A 21,658-nucleotide genomic window follows, 5' to 3' on the forward strand; every position below is an offset into this window, starting at 1 on the left:
GCAGCACACCATTGCCACAACCCTTGTGTCCACTAAGGGTGAGCACACTGCCAACAAAGTGGTTATGAATGAAATTTACTCATAATATCTGTGATTCCTATAGTGATGCTTTGCTTTGGCTGGCCCACAGCTATCGCATGGTACCTGGGCTAATCACAGCACCCTGTACACAATAGTAAAATCGCAGCTGTTAAGAATGTAACTCATTCAAAACATCGCTGTTACAGTAACCAACACTGTACCAGCAAAGTGAAAAAAAAAAAAAAAGTTGTCAGTTGGGTGTATTTGTAATGTCCTGGCATTTTAAGGGCCTCAAGAAATAAGCTAGGCCATCAGTAAATCAAATAATAAAAACTGAGCAATTTTCTACAATTTATATTATACACAGATTTTATTAAATCAAAGATATGCAGCAGAATGCGTTTGCCTAAAAATTTTTTTGGAGATAAAGAGTTTTATAACTGAATATAGAAAAAATAACTTTTGTTTCCTTAAAAGGGCTCATTCACACCTATGATTGCGATGCAACATATGCACACAGATGTGAATGGGCCTATAGGCCTCATTCACATGTGTATCTAACATACATATGGTCAAAGGGCCCTCTTTGCCCACATGGGATGCACAGATGGTCCATGCATGCACAGACACAGCCACTGGTCGCAATTTGACAGCCATGCAGGTGCATGTCCCTGAACACACACCACACAGTCAAATTTGGGACAAGTGGCTGCATCTGTGCAACTTCTGCATCCTAATCTCCTGAATGGCACCACACCCACACACCTGTGTCCGTGCAAGCAAAGACAGCCCTTTGCACAGGTGTATGGATATACCCATGTGAATGAGAACTATCTGTGCAACAAAAGACCCTGTTGTAAAAGACCGTGCCATTTTTGGGCCCACCTAGCCAAAATATACACCAGTACCAAGAGTATTGGCCCGCCTGCCTTTACAAACTTTAATGGCATCCCAGACTTTGTTCGTAGGGTTCAATGTAGAGTTGGCCCACCCTATGCAGCTATACCAGCTTCAACTCTTCTGGGAAGGCTGTCCACAAGCTTTAGGAGTGTGTCTATGGGAATGTTTGACCATACTTCCAGAAGCGCATTTGTGAGGTCAGGCACTGATGTGGATGAGAAGGCCTGGCTTGCAGTCTCCGCTCCAATTCATCCCAAAGGTGTTCTATCGGGTTGAGGTCAAGTTCCGACACCCCAAAACTCGTTCATCCTTGTCTACCAGTCCAAGTCATTGGGGGGGGGGGGGAATTATGGTGTGGGGTTATTTCAGGGCTTGGGTCCTTAGTTCCAGTGAAGGGAACTTTTAAAAAGGTGTCAGCATACCCAGACATGTTTGGCCAATTTTATGCTACCAACTTTGCAGGAACAGTTTGTGGATGGCCCCTTCCTGTTCCAACATGACTGCACACCAATTCATCCCAAAAGCGTTTAAATCAGGTTAAGGGCAGGAATCTGTGCAGGGCCAGTCAAGTTCCTCCACCCCATGGACAGCCTTCCCAGACGAGTTGAAGCTGTTATAGCTGCAAAAAAGGGCGGACAACTCAATATTGAACCCTACGGACGAAGTCTCAATACTTTTGGTAATAGTGTACCTATGCAAGATGCAAACAAGATGGCCAAAATTAGTGTACAGCGGACTAGAAAGCAAATACCAACAATACTGTGCAACACACATAGGGTGGACAAAACAGTGGAAACATAGCAAAATCACCTTTTTTCCCAAGGCATCCATAAGTTGCTTTGCCAGGCTACCCATTCTGTATAACATTTGGGGCATAGTCAACCTTTCTAATCAGTAACAATGGTGGCTCTGGGATCTCAGATGCAGATTACTGGTCAAATGGACAGGTCAGAATATGCTGGGTTCTTGACACGAGTGATATACAGTAGTGTTGCTAATACACAACCTTGTCTACTTATGTACAAACATTTGTATGCCATTATCCACCTAACCTATACTATTCCCGGAATGGGCACAATTTGCAAGTAAAATGAAAAAAAACACAATATACCACAGAAACATTTTATTTAGTTAATTTTAAATAAAAAAAAAAAAAAACCCACATATGGGTTTGTCTCAAGACAAATACATTTTGACCTCTATTTACAGACAAAAACTTATTGGGGGGGGGGGGGGGGGGGGACGCTGGGGGAAATGGGCTGTATAAAAAAAAAAAAAAAAAGAGAAGAAGAAGCAGGAGGAGAAGAGTGGTCTGACCAAAGCAGCAATAGAAAATTGAAATATACAGCAACTAGTTCTAGTAAAATGATGCATAAAAAACAATGGTAAAATACAATACACCGTTATGACTGGATTGTAGGCAGAGGAGGGTGGCAACCCTGTGTGAAAAATAATGAACACTCCTGTTCATGCAGGTTTTACCTTCAGTCATTACGCAGACATCCACTGGCATGTGTGCACGCCAACTCAAATCCATCAAGGTCAGAAAATATTGGTCCTGCCACTGACCACTTTGGTTAGAAGTTGCAAGTTCCCTGGCCGTTTGGCATGTCCTCCAGGTTCACCATTTAAAACCCAACTTAATGACTTTTTAAACAGAGGTTCACTTGGAAATGCCTTAAATACCTTTTCCTCTTAGAGGAAATGTGTTTCCTACCGCTCCCCCACAAGTGCTTGATGGCATAGCCAAGCAATTGCCTCAGCTCCTACAAGCATCCTCACTCAAACTTGTAGCGTTGAGGGAGGGAGATGTAGCTGACCAGATCTGTTAAGATTACAGGAATGAATTCAGAAGTATAGTCAAGGCTAGTGCTGAATGAACTGTGCAGGCATACAGACACCACTCAACCGATAACAGAATATTGGAGGCGAGAATAGTAAAAATGTATCTGTCAGATGTAGTCACAAAATATCAATTTCTGTGACTCCAATTGCTTTTCCACAAGTCACAGGCCCAAACATGTTCTGTTCTGCATACAAAGTCTCTGGCTCTCCAAATAATGAGGCTTGGAGTATGACACTCAAAGGAACTAGAAATAGCCCTAAGAAGAAGTCCCGCACTCATTTCTGTAATCATGGGTTCAAAGTAAAATGACCACACGACCCCATAGTACACCAACTTCAGCTATGGTTCTTAACAGTCATTCAAAAGGCCACGCTAGTTCCTACACACCCCGATTAGCATAGAAAAGAAGGCAAGTGTGTGTAACACACTATAGTATCACAACACTAAAGAGTGATACCCAACACCGCTCTTAAAAGAGAAAACAAGAGGAATGACAATAGTTTTACCTTGATAGCAAAAAAAACCTAGTTTACAAATGAGGTTTTATACATTATGAAAATAGCTTAGCTACCAAGTGCCATATTTTGTACAGGGATATAAAGACAGAAAACATCAGGTCTGCTCTTTACTAGTGGGTCTCCTTGAAATGCCTCATGAATTCTGCAAGCTTCTCAACATCATCCACAGTTACCGCATTGTATAGTGACGCACGGATTCCTCCCACCGATCTATAAACAAATAATAAAAAAAAACAAAAAAATAAATAAATAATTAAAGCACAGCTGTGACATGTCTGAAAGTTAAGGGAATTATAAAATTTAAGTACATTGGAGAATATATATAAAAAAACAAAAACAAATAACTCATGTGGTACACAGATTAGTCCTGTCAATTTAAGAAGGTGTTCCTAACGACAACTCCATGGGGGGGGGGTGCTCATTTACGAAAGGTAAATACACTTTTCAAAGTGCACTTGGAAGTGCAGTTGCTGTAAATCTGAGGGGTAGATCTGAAATGAGGGGAAGCTCTGCTTATTTTCCTTGCATGTCCCCCTCGGATCTACAGTGACTGCACTTTCAGTGCAATTTCAAGTGCACTTTGCACTTGTAGTGCAAAGTGGATTTGCCTTTATACACATAAGGGGGGTTTATTTACTAAACACCTGTCCACAGAATCTGCCTTCCATTCAAGCCTCACCATCACAGGCAAGACCAAAGAGCTGTTAAAGGACATCAGGGGCAAGATTGTAGGCCTTCACAAGGCTGGAATGGGCTACAAGACCATCAGCAAGAAGCTTGGTGAGGAGACAACTTATTATTTGCAAATGGTAGAAATACAAAATAACCATCAATCGCCCCATACAAGATTTCACCTCATGGGGCAAGGATGATCATGAGAAAAAGTGAGGGATCAGCCCAGAACTACACAGGAAGATCTTGTGCATGATCTCAAGGCAGTTGGGACCACAGTCACCAAACAAACCATTGGCAACACAATACGCAGCCATAGATTGAAATTCTACAGTATCTGCAAGGTCCCCCTCAAAAATCCACATGCACAGGCCCATCTTAAGTCTGCAAACGAACATTTAAATAATTCAGAGACGGATTGGGAGGAAGTGCTGAGGTCAGAGGAGACCAAAATTCAGCTCTTTGGCATTAACTCGTGTTTGAAGAACAATGCCAACTATGACCCAAAGAACACCATCCCTACAGTCAAGCATGGAGGTGGAAACATTATGCTCTGGGGCAGTTTCTCTGCTAAAAAGGTATAGGCCAACTGTGCTGCATTATGGGGCCATTATTGTAAAATCTTGGATGAGAACCTTCTTCTCTCAGCTAGAACATGGTCATGCTGTAAGACCCATCTTCAATGACCCAAAACATACCGCCAAGGCAACAAAGGAGTGGCTCAAGGAGAACATTAAGATCATGGAGTGGCCTAGCCAGTCTCCAGACCTTAATCCTATAGAAAATTTATGGAGGAAACTGAAACTTCGAGTTGCCAAGCGACAGCCAAGAAAACATAAGGATCTAGAGAAGATCTGTAAAGAGTGGACCAAAATCCCTCCAAAGATGTGTGCAAACCTGGTAATCAACTACAAGAAACATCCTACCTCTGTGCTTGCTAACAAGGGTTTCTCCAGTAAGTCAGGTTTGGCTTGGGGATCAAAATATTTTACTCGCTAAACTGCAACGCAATTTATAATAATTTGTATCTTGTTTTTTGGTCCATATTCTGCCTCATTTAAAATACACCCATGATAAAAATTAGACCCTTAATTTCTTTGTAAGTGGGCAAACTTACATAATTTGCAGGGGATCAAATATTTATTTTGCCCACTGGTGAGCTTTAGAGAACTCAAGACCTGTAAGCTACTGCCTGCCCAAAATCAGTGCTCCCAGTAAAGGGTCAGTAGGGAGAAGCAAGTTATTGGTTTAGTTGAGGAGAAACAGCTGCAAAACTAAGGCAGACAGTGACATTTGTCCACAGTGGGATGATAATAATGATAATCTGTTGCTAGACAGTTAAGCAAAGAAAATACTGCATGTACCCCTCTATACCACATGTCAAACACAAGGCCCTGCCAGGCCATTTCATGTGGCCTTCGCACCCAGCTCTTTTTAGCTGCAACCTGGTTGAACTGTTACACCACCTCCGGCTCTCGCCCTCCGGTCCCCTCTGACTTGCAAATATAGAAGCCTGCTGCGTTTACAGACAGCTTTCCACAGTGGCTCAGATCCCTGTCTGCCCATACTCATGACAGGGGACAGATGCCAACCAATAGGGGGGGGGGGGTGTAAGATCTACACTGCTGGGGATGGGGGAAAGTTGTGCAGGAGGTCAGAGCCGAGGAGGAGGGGTGGATGTGAAATAGGCTGAACTCTGCATTCTGTATGTAGCACACTCCATCCTGTACACAGTGCAGCCCCGAACTCTGTACATAGCACACTCCTGACGCCACATACGCTGAGACTCCTCTGTATCAGAGTACTGGAGAGTTCAAAATCTTGTGCAACTCTGTACAGAAACCAAATCAGCTTCCAGAAGAAATTATATATATATATATATATATATATATATATATATATATATATATATATATATATATATATATATATATATATATATATATATATATATATATACATATACACACACACACACACACACACACACACAAAAAAAAAAAAAAAAAAAAAGGAAGAAGGAGAGAGAGAAGTCTAACTTCGGTTTTCTCCCATCATCTTCCAGGACAGCCTCTGAGATAAGCAAGAAACTTAGGCTGGCCATATAGTATACAATTTTCTTATTCAATTTCCTTTAGATTTACCTACAACTATGTAGTGCGAGGGCCAGCCCGATTCCATACACATTGAGAGGGTTTAAGTTTGACTTCATATTATATGGTTTTGGTAAATCTAAAGGAAAGTTGAACAAGAAAATTGTATAGTGTATGACCAGCATTACTCTGCTAGGGCAGGACCACTGCCTGGGAGGACCCTTTCGCCCAAATGCTTGTTCTTTATCAGAAATGCCTCGCGAACGAGGAGTAGCTGGACCGCGTTTCTGCTCTGCAGATCTCCTCCGGAGTGGCTCCAGTTTTCTCTGCCCACAAAGCTGACACCGCCCTGGTTGAACGCGCTTTAAGTAGGGGCGCTTGTTTCCCGGTCAACCTGAATGCCCCAAATTGCCATTTTTATCCATCTGGCAATATTGGATTTTGCCGCTTTATATCCCTTGCATGCTCCTGCAAAGTTCACAAATAAAGACTAGGGATGGGCGAATGGTTCGGCCCGAGCATTAGTTCGGGCCGAACTTTAGTTTTTCGGCGAACAGCCAAACAAACAGGTCGTTTGACCGTTCGTTCGCCCCCCCAAACCGACCCCAATGCATTGTGGCGTTGAACAGTGCATTGCAAGCCCTGATTGGCTGAAGCAGTGAAAGCTTCAGCCAATCAGGGCAGAGCACTGTCAGAGTCATGATTGGACACGGTCATCATGACTTTATCCAATCATGGCTCATTCCCGCCCCACAGTATAAAAGTATTCTTTCAATGGCAGCCATTTTCAGTGTGATTTTGGTGTGGAGAGAGATAGAACAGGGCTCTGTTCAGTGCTATTAGTGTGCTATACTGTGCTATTTTGCTTCAACTGTCAGTGTAGAATATTAGTTTAGTGTCAGTCTAGGGATAGTGTGAGTGTAGTGAGGAGGATCATCATTCAGCTTGTCATAGTGTGAAGCTAGAGTAGGGACAGCTCAGATAGTTTCAGTGTAGTGTAACCGTGTCAGTAATCTTGACATTAGTATATAGCTAGAGTAGGGACAGTTCAGATAGCTTCAGTGTAGTGACGGTTGAACACCGTCTATTTGATTGCGTTACTGCCAGTTTAAAGCCATTTACTTCTGTGTGCGTTACTGCCAGTTTAACGCCATATAGTTCTGTGCATCACTGTACGTTTGGCGCATTATATTGCAGTATATTATATTGTATCCATGGAGTGTGTCTGTGTAGTGTGAGTACTCAAATTAAAGGGCACCAAACACCTCTTTACATTGATGAAAGTGCATCTACGTACAGATTTCAACTTCTCCTTTACATTTGCTTATAAGCACTGCCCCCTCCCTTCCAATAATGTCTGGGAGAACAAGGAGAGGCAGACGTTCCCTTGGCACTGTAAGGGGGCCAGCAGGCTGCCTAGCTTTGAGGGTGTTCAATCATTTAATCTGGAAGAATGTTTTTGGTATGGTTTCATGGGCACAATTAACACCCAAAGAACAATTTTTCTGACAGGTGCATATCATTGCAAATTTTTTTGCCTTCATCAAGTGCACCTATATAGGGTTACGATGGGAAAGCGCCCCGACACCCAAAGAGTAATTTTTCTGCACCTGTTTGACAGGTGCATATCATTAAAATTTTTTTACAGCAAGGCAAATTCTTGCTTTCATCAAGAGTACCTCTATAGGGTTACGGTGGGAAGGCACCGACACCCAAAGACCAATTTTAAACGCACCCGTTACTTCTATCCAAAGTCAAAGTGACACCAGAATGTTTAAAAAAAAAAAAAAAAAAAAAAAAAAATTATATCTCTAATCTTGTTCCCAGTGCACTACATTGTGGCATCATACACACTGGCTCCCCAGCTGTTGCTGAGCAAAATAAAGGCAGCTTGTAGGAAAAATGTCTTTTTTTTGGCTTTATAAATTCAATTATTGCTGCAGCAGATTCTAAACATGGTACAGATCCGCCACTTTACAGTTAGACTAAGGGGACCCCCCCTGGCACTATATTGGAAGGAATTTTTCATTTTTAGACTTTCACCAAAAAAACTTTTTTTTATTGATCCATGTCCCCCAGAGCAGGACCCGGACACCTATAACCATTGTATGCCTAATTACTTGCATTTAAAGCCTTCAAAATGGGCAATTTTGATATTTGACGTTCGGGTCCCATTGGCTTTAATGGGGTTCGTTATTTGGGTCCGAACGTTCGCGGTGTTTGGAAGTTCTGGTCCGAACCGAACAGGGGTCCGTTTGGCCCATCCCTAATAAAGACAGAATTCCTGAAGTCTCTGCTGACTTCTAGTTAAACTAAAAGGCTTCGCCTGACTTCTATTAAACTAAACTTTCCTTCCTCATCAGCTTCTGAGGAGGAATAAAATGTTGGCAGGATAATGTCCTGTGAAAACGTAGAAGATACTTTGGGGAGGAAACTAGGATCTGTTTTGAGCACAACCCCATCCTCCAAAATCAACAAAAAGGGCTCTCTGATTGAGATCGCCTGCAACGCACTTGTCTGGCTGAAGTGATTGCAATAACAAAAAGCTGCCTTTAGAACTACCCACTTAATTTCAGATTTCTCCTGTGGACCAAGGATAGATCCCAAGCGTGACAAGCCTGGACCCTCGCTGATCTGGATCTTGAGGGGGCCTTAAAAAAAAAAAAAAAAAAAAAAAAAAAAAGTTCCTTACAAATTGATCTTGCTGCAGGGAGACCTAAAGAAACACTCAAGGCGGCGGCCTGTACTTTTAGGGTGCTAATACAGAGGCCCAATTCCACTCCTGCCTGAAAAAAGTCCAGCATCGCTGGAATTCCCGGTTCTTCTAGCCCTGCTGTTCTGTAAATGGCCCTGGTTACTCGCTTACGGCATTTAAAAAAAAAAAAAAAAAAAGTCCCGATGACTGAGAACCATTGAGTCAGGTGTTACTCAGATACCACGCTGTAAGTTGGAATGTCTTTACCTGAGAGTGCAAATAGGTCCCTGTGGGATCAGATTCTCCCTCACCAGGAGAGGAATCGGGGGATATTAGGGCAGCGAACCAGGCCCTCCTTGGCCAAAATGGAGCAATCAGAATGAGATCCGTTTTCTCACTCAAAAACTCCTGCAGAACTGCCACGACTAGTCTTACTGGGGGAAAGGCATAGCAAAAGGCTAAAGTGCCATGTATTGGCGAAGGCATCCATCGCATGCAGGGAGAAGAACTGGGCGACCTTCTTGTTGCTTTTTGAAGCAAACAGATCCACCTCCGGCCAGCCCCAGGTCCTCACAATCTGATCGAACACTTCCTGGTTGAGAAACCACCTGTCTGGTCTTACTCACTGGTGGCTGAGAAACTCTGCCAGAGAGTTATGCGTCCCTTTTAAGTGGGCTGCTGTCAATGAAGCCAGGTTTAATTCGACCCAACCAAAACATTTCAACCACTATCAACTGCAAGGCAGGGCTCCTGGACCCCCCTGCTTGTTTATGTTGGAGACTACTGCCACATTGTCTGTCCCCACTTGTAGCTGCTACCCCCTTATCCTTTTCTGGAAGGACTTTAAAGCCCTCTGCACTGCCAGTAGCTCCCTCTGATTCGAGGTCTGCCTGGCTTCCACCTGAGACAAAAGTTCCTTGAGCCAGCTCTTTTTCCAGGTGGGTTACCCAGTCAAAAAGAACTGGCGTCTTGTCACCACAAGGGCTGTTGATCTGGACCAGAACCGACCCCTGTCTAGATTGCAACTGGTCCACCACCAGAGCTCCCTTTTGACTTTTGGCCGAAATGACATAGGCTGATCCAAACTCTGCTGACTGACATCTCAGCAGTGTAGTAGGAGAGCCTGCAATGAGTGCTGGTGGAACCTTGCCCAGGGGACTGCTGGGAAACAGGATGTCATTAAGCCCAACACTCTCATGACATCTGATATGGGCTTCCTGATTGCTCTGAAGCTGCGCCACCGCTAGACCCACTTTAGCTTCTCTAACGAGAGAAAGACTTAACGATATTTTGTATCCCAGGTACTGTACTTCCTGGGCTGGGATCAGCTGGGACTTGTCCCGATTGATCAGCCAACCCAGGGAGCACAGGAAATCCTGTGCTTCCTGCAAGTTCTCTTCCAGCTGCTGATAAGAATGGGGCGACAGAAGATTGTCCAAATAGGGGATCACTTTAATGGCCCTGACACACAGCGGGGCTAAGGCTTCTGCCAGGACTTTCGTGAAAATCCTCAGAGAGTATGCTAGTCAGAATGGCAGTGCCCTGAATTGGAAGTGAAGAACTTCCGAAATCACCTTGACTGCTAGTCCGTGGAATTTCTGGAAATCCCGATGCAAATATGCGTCCCTGAGATTGATCGTTGCCATATAGCAATCGGGAAACAGGAGATTAGTTACCGTGAAGAGACTCCACCCTGAAACGCTTGCATCTGATAAACTTGTTCAGAGGACAGATTAAGGATTAACCTGAACTTGCCTGATGGTTTGACTAAATACGTGGGAGTGCACCCCGTGGCAGTGTGACACATGGCTGATGACTTGTTGATCTACCAGCTCCCCTAACAGCAAACTCAGGGTCCCTGGGTAATCAGAAAAGTAGGAGTGGGAAGGGCATCGAATTCCAAACTTGTAGCCGTTTATTATTTCCAATATAGACAGGCTTGAAGTTGCGTTGATCCATTGTGAGAGGAAGTCCCCCAATCTTCCTCCCCCCCAGGACACAGGAGTCACTGGGGCTTTGAGGAAGATGGAAGAAGAATATTATTCAATGTCCCTTCTGACTTGTCCAGTGTTTTTTAGAACTGCCCCTTCGGTTGAGTCTGTTGCCGGTAACCTCGAGAAAAAAAAAAAAAAAAAAAAAAAAAAAAAAAGTTTATATTGCAGCTTACCTGTAAAATCCTTTTCTTGGAGTACATCATGGGACACAGAGCCCTAATTACTTAATGGGTTATAGGCCACCTTCAGGTGTTGACACTGGTAAACCCAATCAAAAGGAAGTTTACTCCCCTATATAACCCCTCCTCCTGCCAGAGCACATTAGTTTTTGTAGCAAAGCAATATACTTGTATCCCAAAAAAGAGGGGAGGGACCTCTGTGTCCCATGATGTACTCCAAGAAAAGGATTTTACAGGTAAGCTGTAATAAAAATCCTATTTTATTTACCGTACATCATGGGACACAGAGCCTTAATTACTTAATGGGATGTCCCATAGCAATGCCACATGAGGGGTGGGAGAAAACCACCCACAGGGTACAACACCTAGACTTGAGGATCTTATACTGCTGCTTGCAGGCGATATCCTCATACCTCCTAAAATCCACCTGATAAGTTTGTGAATGTATGCACTGAAGACCAAGTTGTGGCCTTACAGATCTGAGCCATGGAGGCCTGATGACGCACTGCCCAAGAAGCACTAACCGACCTGGTAGAATGCACCTTAACTTGAAACGGGGGAATCTTATCCCTTAAATCATAAGTTTGAATTATCACTTGCCGAATCCACTTAGCGACAGTGGATCTCGACGCTGCCTGTCCTTTCTTAGGACCCTCCGGCAAAATAAATAAGAAATCAGTGTTACGAATCTGAGGAGTTTTCTTTAAATAGATTTTCACTGCTCTCACCACATCAAGACATGTAGTGACTTTTCTTCCCTGGAACATGGTTTTGGGGGGAAAAAAAAAAAAAAAAAAAAAAAAAAGGAGGGGGGCAGGACAATATCTTGATTCAGGTGAAAACCTTAAAATTACTTTTGGCAAAAAGCCTGGACGATTGGCATAACCACTCTGTCCTCATGAAAAATCAAATATGGCTCTTTACAAGAAAGCAGCCAAATTCTGAAACCCTCCTTGCTGAGGATATAGCAACCAAAAATACCAACTTCTCTGTCAGAAGGACTAGGGGAGTCTGTTGTATTGATTCAAATGGCTGTTTTTGGAACACAAACAAAACTAAGTTTAAGTCCCAAGGGTTCAAGGGAGGTTTGACGGGCAGATTAAGACATGTCACCCCTTGTATTAAGCCCCGGACTAGAGAATGAGTAGCAAGTGGTCTTTGAAATAAGACCAATAAAGCCGAGACTTGGCCTTTAATAGTACTTCAGGCCAATTTCATTTCTACCCCCAATTGAAGAAAGGCAAGAATTCTGCCTATGATACATCTGAGGGTGCCAACCCTTGGATTCACGCCAGGAAACATAAGCCTTCCATACCCGATAATATTATAGTTCTGGAAGCTGGCTTCCTAGCATTAATCAGGGTAGAGATAACCGACCCGGAAAGCCCATGCTTCTTTAGAATGTGGGTTTCAATAGCCAAGCCGGTAAATTTAGAGACCATAAAGAAGTATGGAATATCGGTCCGAGAGAAGATCTGGCTGTAGTGGGAAGGACCATCCGTCCCTCATGCGAATGGATCACTTGTTCTGGCCACAAAGTTGACCAACTTCATGCTGAACCTGGATGCTAGAAGATCCATGTCCGGAGTCCCACATCTTTGACAAACAGCCCAAAATATGTCGGGGTTAGAAGAGACCATTCCCCTGGGAAGAACTGCTTCTCTACTCCCAGAATGAAGATTGCAGAAAGTCATGGATAATTCCTTTCTGCCCAAGTTAGAATATGGTGCACCTTTCTCTGCACTGAGAGACTTTTGGTGCCCCCTTGGCAATTGATATAGGCCACAGCTGTGGCATTGTCAGATTGAATCCTGACAGGACAATCCCGTAACCTGAAAGTCCAGGCCTTTAGAGCCAGGCGTACTGCCCAAATCTCTAGGATATTGATGGGCAAGATTCTTTCGGTTCTTGACCGCTGTCCCTGGACGGTTGTCTTTTCTAGTACTGCTCCCCAGCCTGAGAGGCTGGCATCCGTCATTACCACTTTCCAGATGACTGTTCTGAAGTATTTTCCTTTCAGCAGATTCTGGGTTAATAACCATCAAGTGAGGCTTTGGGCCACGCTTAGGGACAGCCACACTGGCAAGTCTAAAGCTTGAATTGTTTTGTTCCAAGCAGACAGGATACTCTTTTGCAACAGTCTTGAATGGAACTGGGCATAGGGAACTGCTTCAAATGAAGCTACCATGGTTCCTAGCAACCTCACGCAGAGGCGAATGGAGGGATTGCCATTTGACCTGACCTTCTGCACCAGCTCCCCTATGCAGTTGATTTTTGCTTGAGGCAAGAACACCCTTTCCGGGGCTGTATCTATGATCAGACCCAAGTACTCCAGCCTTCTTAACTGTATTAAGGAAGATTTCTCTAGGTTGAGAATCCAACCCAAACTTTTCAGATAGTTAGTTGTAGTGCGTCGGCTTTGCTCCAAACGAGTCACTTATTGATCTATAAGGAATAGATCATCTAAGTACGCTACGATTGTTATGCCCTGTGCCCTTAACCTGGCTAGAGGTGGGGCCAGCACTTTGGTGAACACCCGAGGTGCTGTGGCTAGCCCGAAGGGCAGGGCTACAAATTAATGCTGCTGTTCTAACTTGAACTGCAGAAACTTTTGATGAGCAGGAAATATAGGGACATGCAGATATGCATCCCTGATGTCGATTGACGCCAGAAGTTCTCTTCCTAAAAAGAACAGAAACTACCGACCTGATAGTCTCCATGCGAAAGGAGCGAATCTTCAAGAATTGGTTTAGCTTTCTTAGATCTAGAATGGGTCTGACATCTCCATTTGGTACCATAAAAAGGTTTGAATACAATTCCAGACCTTGCTCTTTTCTGGGTATCTGTATGATCACCCCTTGAGATATGCCCGAAACAGAGACTGTTTTTTCTCTGGATCTTTGGAAGGCTTGACCTCAGGGAGCGAGGCGATGGAAAGTCCCGAAATTCCAGCTTGTACCCCAGCGTTACCATGGAAAGGACCCATCTGTCCTGAATTTCCTTTTTCCAGACTTCTGAAAATTGCAGAATTCTTCCCCTCACCTTGGTGAGGGGGGTTGCCTCTTGATGAGGCTTTAGGATTCTGTTTTGCACATTTCCTACCCCAGGGCTTCATTTAAGCCTGGGTCTGACCCCGAGTCTTTCCGCTAGAGTCTGACGGCAGAGGCCGTCACCACTGCCTAGAGGCGGAAGTCCCTTGTGCAGGGGAAAGAGTCCGTTTAAATGCAAGGCATTTATATTTTCTTTTGACTGGTAAAAGAGTACTTTTCCCAGCAGAAATTGTCTTGATATATTTATCCAAGTCTTCTCCAAATAGTCGCTCCCCATGAAAGGGGAACCCAGTTAGGAGGTTTTTACATGGTGTTTCAGCTGACCAATTTTTCAACCACAGGATTCTGTGCATATATACAAGCATAAACGTGAGGCGGGATGCCTGGTGAATTGAGTCTTTAAGGCATTATATTTTGCCATAGATACCATTAGGTAGTTCAGCCAAATCCCAAGCTTGTTGTGTAGGAAGCTCTCTAAGAGCCTGTTTAAATTGGTCCTTTAGGGATTGGCAGACGACTATCGCGGCGACTGCGGGCTGAGCGACAGCACCTGCTATGGAAAAAGCAGATTTTAGCAAGGATTCCAACTTTTTATCTGTTGGATCCTTAACCACTTCCCGACCGCCGCACGACTATATACGTCCTAAGTTTGAACGGTGATATCGTTGTTATGGCAGCAGCTAGCTGCCATAACCCCGGTATCCCCGTTTTCGTGCGGCGGCCGGCTTTCAGATAAAAGTGGTCCCTGCGGCGGATTCGCCGCGAGATCACTTTTATCGGTGGCGGGAGAGGGGCCCCCCCACCTGCCGCCGCGATCCGGTGTCCTCCGCCGCTTACCGGAGCCGTCGGTAGCGGCGGAGGCGATCGCGTCCTTCTGCGTGGTGTGTCTGGAGACGAGTGAGGCCAAGATGGCGCTCACTCGTCTCCATGATACTGCTGGGCGGAAGCGACGTCAAAACGTCACTTCAGTCCACGCCTCTTAAAAGGCATATTTTTTCAAATGTCATTTTACTAAATGACTTTTTTTTTTAGTGTAAATATGAGATCTGAGGTCTTTTTGACCCCAGATCTCATATTTAAGAGGTCCTGCCATGCTTTTTTCTATTACAAGGGATGTTTACATTCCTTGTAATAGGAATAAAAGTGACACAATTTATTTTTTTTTTTTTTTTAAACAGTGTAAAAATAAATAAAAAATTTTTTAAAACCCCCCTGTCCCGACGAGCTCGCGCGCAGAAGCGAACGCATACCCGAGTAGCGCCCGCATATGAAAACGGTGGTCAAACCACACATGTGAGGTATCACAGCGACCGGTAGAGCGAGAGCAATAATTCTAGCCCTAGACCTCCTCTGTAGCGCAAAATATGCAACCTGTAGAATTTTTTAAACGTCGCCTATGGAGATTTTTGAGGGTATAAGTTTGACGCCATTCCACGAGCGGGTGCAATTTTCAAGCATGACATGTTGGGTATCAATTTACTTGGCGTAACATTATATTTCACAATATAAAAAAAAAAAAAATTGGGATAACTTTACTGTTGTTTTATTTTTTTTATTCAAAAAAGTGAATTTTTTCCAAAAAAAGTGCGCTTATAAGACTGCTGCGCAAATACGGTGCAAAAAAAAGTATTGCAATGACCGCCATTGTATTCTCTAGGGTGTTAGAAGAAAAACCATATATAATGTTTGGGGGTTCTAAGTAATTTTCTAGCAGAAAAACCTGTTTTAAACATGTAAACACCTAAAATCCAAAACGAGGCTGGTCCTTAAGTGGTTAAGCATCTGTGCATTGTCTACAGGACATGTTAAGTTATTATTCACATTGGAAAATTGCAGCGTCAATTGCAGGTACTTTCCATCTTTTGGAGAATTTCTCCTGCAGAGGATAGGGAATTGAAAACCTCTTAGGAGGGAGAAAAATGTTTATCCGGTTTATCCCATTCCGAAAAAATAAGCTGTTCAAGTAATGCATGTGCAGGAAACGCATGCAAAGGATGGGAAGGTTTTAAAGAACCGAAGGAAGAGGCCAAGTTTTCAGGGGACTCTGTTAGAGGCAGCATGAAAGTGGAACAAACCATCTCTGTAAGAGTTTGTATCAGCAATCTTTCAGATTAAGAAGCTGAAAAAGGTTCATCTACAGTTGTTTCTGCTGCAGAAACATCTGCTGCTTTTTTTCTTTTTGATCGATTGAGGGTAAAACCTCATGTGCCCACTGTTCCCCTTGCAAAGCTGAAGTGGGGGAGGGGGACCTAGTATGCTTTTCTATCCATTTGAATGGAAGATGCGATTAAACCCGCTAATCTTTCTTCCAGACCCTGGCGAGAGAAGGAAAGGGCATCTTCAGTCACGTATACAGGTGCTGAGATGAGAGGCAGCAGCACCATCAATTTGCTCCAATGGCTCACCCAGAGTTGCCATAATTGGTAATTCAGGCGAGGATGAAAAAAAAAAAAAAAAAAAAAAAAACCCACCACCTCACACATGGTCCAAAAGGACCCACCCCCCATGTGTAAGACATGGCCAGTCCTCACCACGCTTACCTGGGAGGTGCTGGCGCCAGAAGAACTGGAGTCAACCGCCTGAGATGCTGCAGTGCCCTCCATGGGTCCTCGGTGTATGCCACAGCCTCTGCTGGGTCTTCACTGGCTCCAGATGCCTGCACGCCACACCTAGAGACCAGAACCTAGTCTCCCCCTGATTATGCAGTTCCATCGGAAGCTACATTACTTCCTCTCATTGGAGCACAAAAGCCCCGCCTCCGACGCACACACATCCTCCTTTTTAAACCCGGTGATGGACGTCGCCCACCCGTCGGGCCGAGGACCAATGACAGGAGGACTGAAGCCATACAGGTAACCCTGTCGTGTAGTGTAATGGCAGTGGGGTCTCGCCATATGCTTCCAACTCTCTCCAGAGTTCAGGTAGCAGTGGGACCAGCAGCCTTACTCTTCCCTAGAAGGAGGAGGAGGAGAAGGCAACACCAGGACAGCCCTGAGACATGGATCTCCCAGGTTCCTAACATGCTTCCTTCCCATCTGGCTGGAAACACAAAAAACCTGAAGGGGAAGGCCTGGAGGACCGCCTTTAAAAAAAATTTGGGTGAACGCGTCCTGGAGGGAGGAACCCTATGTCTCAGAGGCTGTCCTGGAAGACGACAGGAGAAAATTGGTTTTGGAGGTTATCAAATCTGGGATTGGGAATGAAGATATTAGAAGCTTCAGTTTTTTTGTAGATTAAGTTGGAGATTGACTATATGTAATCATTTCTACCAGGAAGTCAGTTGATGTCTTACAGTGTAGGTATGAAGACTAAAAGAGCAGCAAAAAGGTCAATATCTTACGCAGGAGTAACAAACACACCCCATTTTAATTTACCTGTGTCCTTTAAGCGACAACATGCCAAGTGCTGCAGCTTTGTCCAGAAATTCTCTTTCTAGTTTACTATCACCTTTGATATCTCCAATGCGGAACGGAATATTCATTCTGCTCCTGCTCTTTTTTTCTACTGGACAGCTAAATAAAAAAAAAAAAAGAGAAGAAGGAGGGGGGGGGGGGGGGGGGGAGATGACAAGAGAAGGAGAAGGTTAGCAAGCTTTATTTCTTCAGTTGGAAAATATAACCATTTTGCAAAATTCCTAAACAAGCTAGATTGCACAGTGTAGTAAGTAGCGATTCCAACAGCAGGGCAATGCTAAAAACAATTTCAGGAGAAATTCAGTGCTCCCAAGCACTGCAACAAACTAAAATGTTCCGATAACATCTTAAATTATGGTTTTTTTCTGAGATGGTCACACTTTGCTAAAAGTGTCTTCTCCAGGATTTGAGTTGCAACTATGCAGAATTGTTGCATAGACTTTGCCAACAAGAGTAATCAGATTTGTGCATTGTTACCAGTTTTCTAAAAAAAAAAAAAAAAAAAAAAAAAAAAAAAAAAAAAAAAAAAAAGGGGTTCTTCTAGACTTGGTGCAGGCGTGCATTCCACTACACTATGTCAACCTACTTCCACGCTCCACCCACATAGTGACCCAAGAATGAAAGGCACCCCTCCGCACCTGTTCGTGGGTGTGATGGCTGCTGTAGTTCTAGCTACTGCTGATAGACTACGTGCAACCCTGCCTGGGCACAGCATCATCCATGAGAGAGGCATTTGCCTGGGGGTGCCTCTGTAGGAGAGTTCAGGCTGCAGGCACACAGGCTTCACAAGGTACTTTTGCCGGGCTAGGGTGGCTGTGCACATCCCCACCCAATCCTCTCCTCTCACCGGAATGGGATAAGGAACTGGGAGGGTTCAGTACAGGCAGCCACAGGGAGAGGAACCGTCACTTGTTAACACACAAACCTTGCTTCTGTGTTTAGAGGTGACAGGAGAATGTGGCAAGTGCAGGGCAGTACCTCAGGTAGTTCCAGCTGAACAAAAAAGCCAGACGCAGGCACAAAGAGCATACATCATGCAAGCGTGACACTGCATGCTAGAGGAGGGAGCCTCGGGTCTCGGGCAGTCCACCAATGTTGCCCGCTTACTGCATCCCACCCACACAATAGTCCCACTTTGTCTCCCAATCTGCAAATTAGGATCTCACCAAGCGCCACCACACATCCTTCCCACATTTCCTGTAACGCATTAGGTTTCTATTGTCAGAGATCACTCCTAGCATTATGAAAGCCCCTATAGCTAGACTCTCAAAGTTTAAACTGTATGCAGAGAGGCTCAACGCAAGGTGTAGGTGATAAGAAGAGACATAATCTACTCCAGCAGTTATTGTATTTTGATAAGCAGCCCTGTTGGCTGTCGAAATTACTGAAGAGCAGCTGCAACAAATTTCACCCCACTCCTTTGATTTTCCAACTGGAGGCATCCGCTGGATTCTTCAGAGAGGAACACACAGGCTGTGAAAGATTAGAAAATGGAACAGTTTTTTTTTTTGGTAATTATAAATGATTTCCACTCACAATGGTAAGTAGACATACATAACCTCCACCGCTGGATGAAGTAACATGAATAAGTAACAGACATATCACCTAACACCCTCATTCACTCCAAAGCACCCCCACTGTAAGTCAGCTACTATAACAAGACCCAGGATTTAGAACAGTATTAACATGGTATTGGGAAGCCAAAATAAAAAGTTCCATGTGAAAAAAAAAAAAAAAAAAAAAAAAAAAAGGGGAAGAAGAGGAACGAGCAAGAATGTATTTCAGTCTGGTTGTGCACTAAAAAGGGCTGTCAAAAACCGCACAGTATGCACATAGCGAAAACAGAGGTTTCTATCCATATATCCCTAATAATTAGGGGTCTAAAAAGACTGCAAGATTACATTCATTATTTAAGCCAGCAGGCTGAAGACTATTTAGAAGATAAATCCACATTTTTTCTTTTTGGTATAGAATACGATCAAAATCCCCCCTTCTGAGGGGGAGGTTTAATCTGTAGAAACCTTTGACTCGAAGACCACTTGGATCTCCTCCATGTTCAGTTAGAAAGTGTAGAGGTAGTGGTCGTTCGTCGTCTTTTTTGAGGATACTTTGGAGGTGTTCACTGATCCCGATTTTGAGTTGTCTTTTGGTTTTACCAATATAGATTTTACCACAAGGGCAAGTGACCATATACATCACCCGTGTGGTAGAGCAGTTGATAAATTCTTTGATTGTAAATTCTTTTTTGCCTGCAGAATCAGTGAACATATCCATCCTCTCCAAGTATCTACATATAGAACATTTTCCACAAGGGAAACTACCCCACAGAGGGGGGAGATCGGTCAACCAATTTTGTTGGGAGATCTTATATATTCAGAGTGAGAAAGGGTATCTACAAGATTTTGAGACCTACGTGCTGTCATCACTGGGTGGTCCTCAATAAATCTCCCCAGAATCGGGGCATCAGATAAAATATTCCAGTGTTTGGTGAGGACCTCTGACCTGGTCCCACTGAGATCCAAGCCTAGTAATAATTCTGATGGGATTTTGGGGGCTATATTCACATTTTTCCTTAGTTGTATCGGTCAAAAGGTCCTCTCTTTTGGTATTTATGGCCCTATTTTTCGCCTTTCTGATGGACCTGTGTGAATAACCTCTTTCCCTAAATCGTGTATAGAGCTCAGATTGAAATACAACTGCTATGTTGCTGTAGTAAACCACCCTGAAAGGCCAAAAAATGGTCAAATACATGTTGTGGGGATACAACAAAAAACACCCTACATGTTTCGGAATAGACTCAATTCTTTTTATGATGTGCACTTCCTTCCTCAGGGGTTTCAAAGCAGCAGATTGGTGTATTTCTAAAAAGTATATATATACACACACACACACATACACACACACACACACACACGTGTGAGTAAGTATATTTAGCACCTACATATACCATAAAGGGAATAATAGGATGGATTGAAGGGTTAGAGATTTTCTCTCCCAACAGGGCACAAGGACATCATAAGAATATATGTATATACACTCACAAAACATTTGTTTCTTCATTGCAAATAATGTACACAGAAATGTTAGGAGATGAGCTCCCACGTCCTTGGGTCCAATGGGTTAACTTGGTTGCCACAAGTAACTCCCAGAGATGGTTGTTACAAGGGGGTAAAAGGGAAATCTTGGGTACTGCGAAGGATTAACTTTGGTGTCCCCAAAAGGAAAGACGGCAGGCCAGGACTCACAAGAGCCGCCACTGATAGGCATAAATGGCGCACATCTAAAAAAATGGTAAAAGATGAGGGACATTGTATGTGTCTGAGAACTGAAAAATCCATGCACTTTAAAGTGATAGATCTATCTCTATCTCTATAAAAGTTTGCTATCAGAGAGATAAGGAGAATCTCACTTTGAATGGTTAGATATAGACTGGGCATAGGTAAAAAAAAAAAAAAAAAAAAAAAAAAAAAAAGATTTAAATTGGGTAACTAACCTTTGTTGTTTGGTTGCACTGGTCCCTCTGCAGGAAAAAACAAACTCCTGTCAGCTGTGTAGCAGGGATATGTGTGTGTTATGTTTGCACTAAATACCTGGTGTTTTGAGGGTAGAGACGCAGAACAGCCAATCATTCACATTTAAGATGAGTGTGAGCCCAGGAGAAAATTGTCAACTTTAATTAAAGGCAGGCGAATAGACCTTTCAGACGATCAGGTGTGTATACAAAGGACGCCAACCAATCGCGGCTCCCCGGCCTGAGCGGCGTCCAACGTCAGCACGCTGGGGAGCGCAGTGATGTCAGACGTCGATGGAGGCCACCGACACGGAAAGAGGGCATCCTGGCAGGGTGAAGATGGGAGGAGCCCCCCATCACGAGATACTAGATTGGGCGCATGCGTGCTGCTGACGATGTGCCTACGTCCCCACAACGTGAAAACGGAGACCTTTCCCTGTCGGGGAGCACCGACGAGCCATCTCAATGGGGGCAACAACAAAAGATATCAGACCCAGACAGTTCAATATGGCTATAACGAGAGGGAAAGAAGGAGTCATGCTTAAAATCAAACTGAACAGACTTAGCCAATGTGCCCTCGACTGTCAGGACGTGGGAATCACATCTGTACAAAAATGGTAAAGGTGATAATCCCTAAAAAAAAAAAAAAAAAAAAAAAAAAAAAAAAAAAAAAAAAGGGGGGGGGGGGGGGCTCATCTGTAGGTGACTAGGGGCCTTCAGTGGGAACTCCGCTGGATATCAAAACTCGATGCGACAATGCCACCGG

General features: G+C 43.9%; 1 protein-coding gene across 1 annotated transcript in view; it reads right to left on the reverse strand.

Moving 5' to 3' along the window:
- Positions 1-372: 372 nt before the first annotated feature.
- PSAT1 (phosphoserine aminotransferase 1) overlaps positions 373-21,658 on the reverse strand; it is a 36,626-nt gene continuing 15,340 nt past the window's right edge. Inside the window, exons 8-9 of the mRNA XM_073633855.1 lie at positions 17,343-17,480; positions 373-3,495 (exon numbers count right to left, since the gene is read on the reverse strand). Coding sequence (XP_073489956.1) covers positions 3,396-3,495; positions 17,343-17,480 — 238 coding nt within the window. The 3' untranslated portion in view covers positions 373-3,395. The remainder of the gene's footprint in view (positions 3,496-17,342; positions 17,481-21,658) is intronic.

Source organism: Aquarana catesbeiana, linkage group LG01 (genome assembly GCF_042186555.1).
Source record: "Aquarana catesbeiana isolate 2022-GZ linkage group LG01, ASM4218655v1, whole genome shotgun sequence".
NCBI classification, from domain to species: Eukaryota; Metazoa; Chordata; class Amphibia; order Anura; family Ranidae; genus Aquarana; species Aquarana catesbeiana.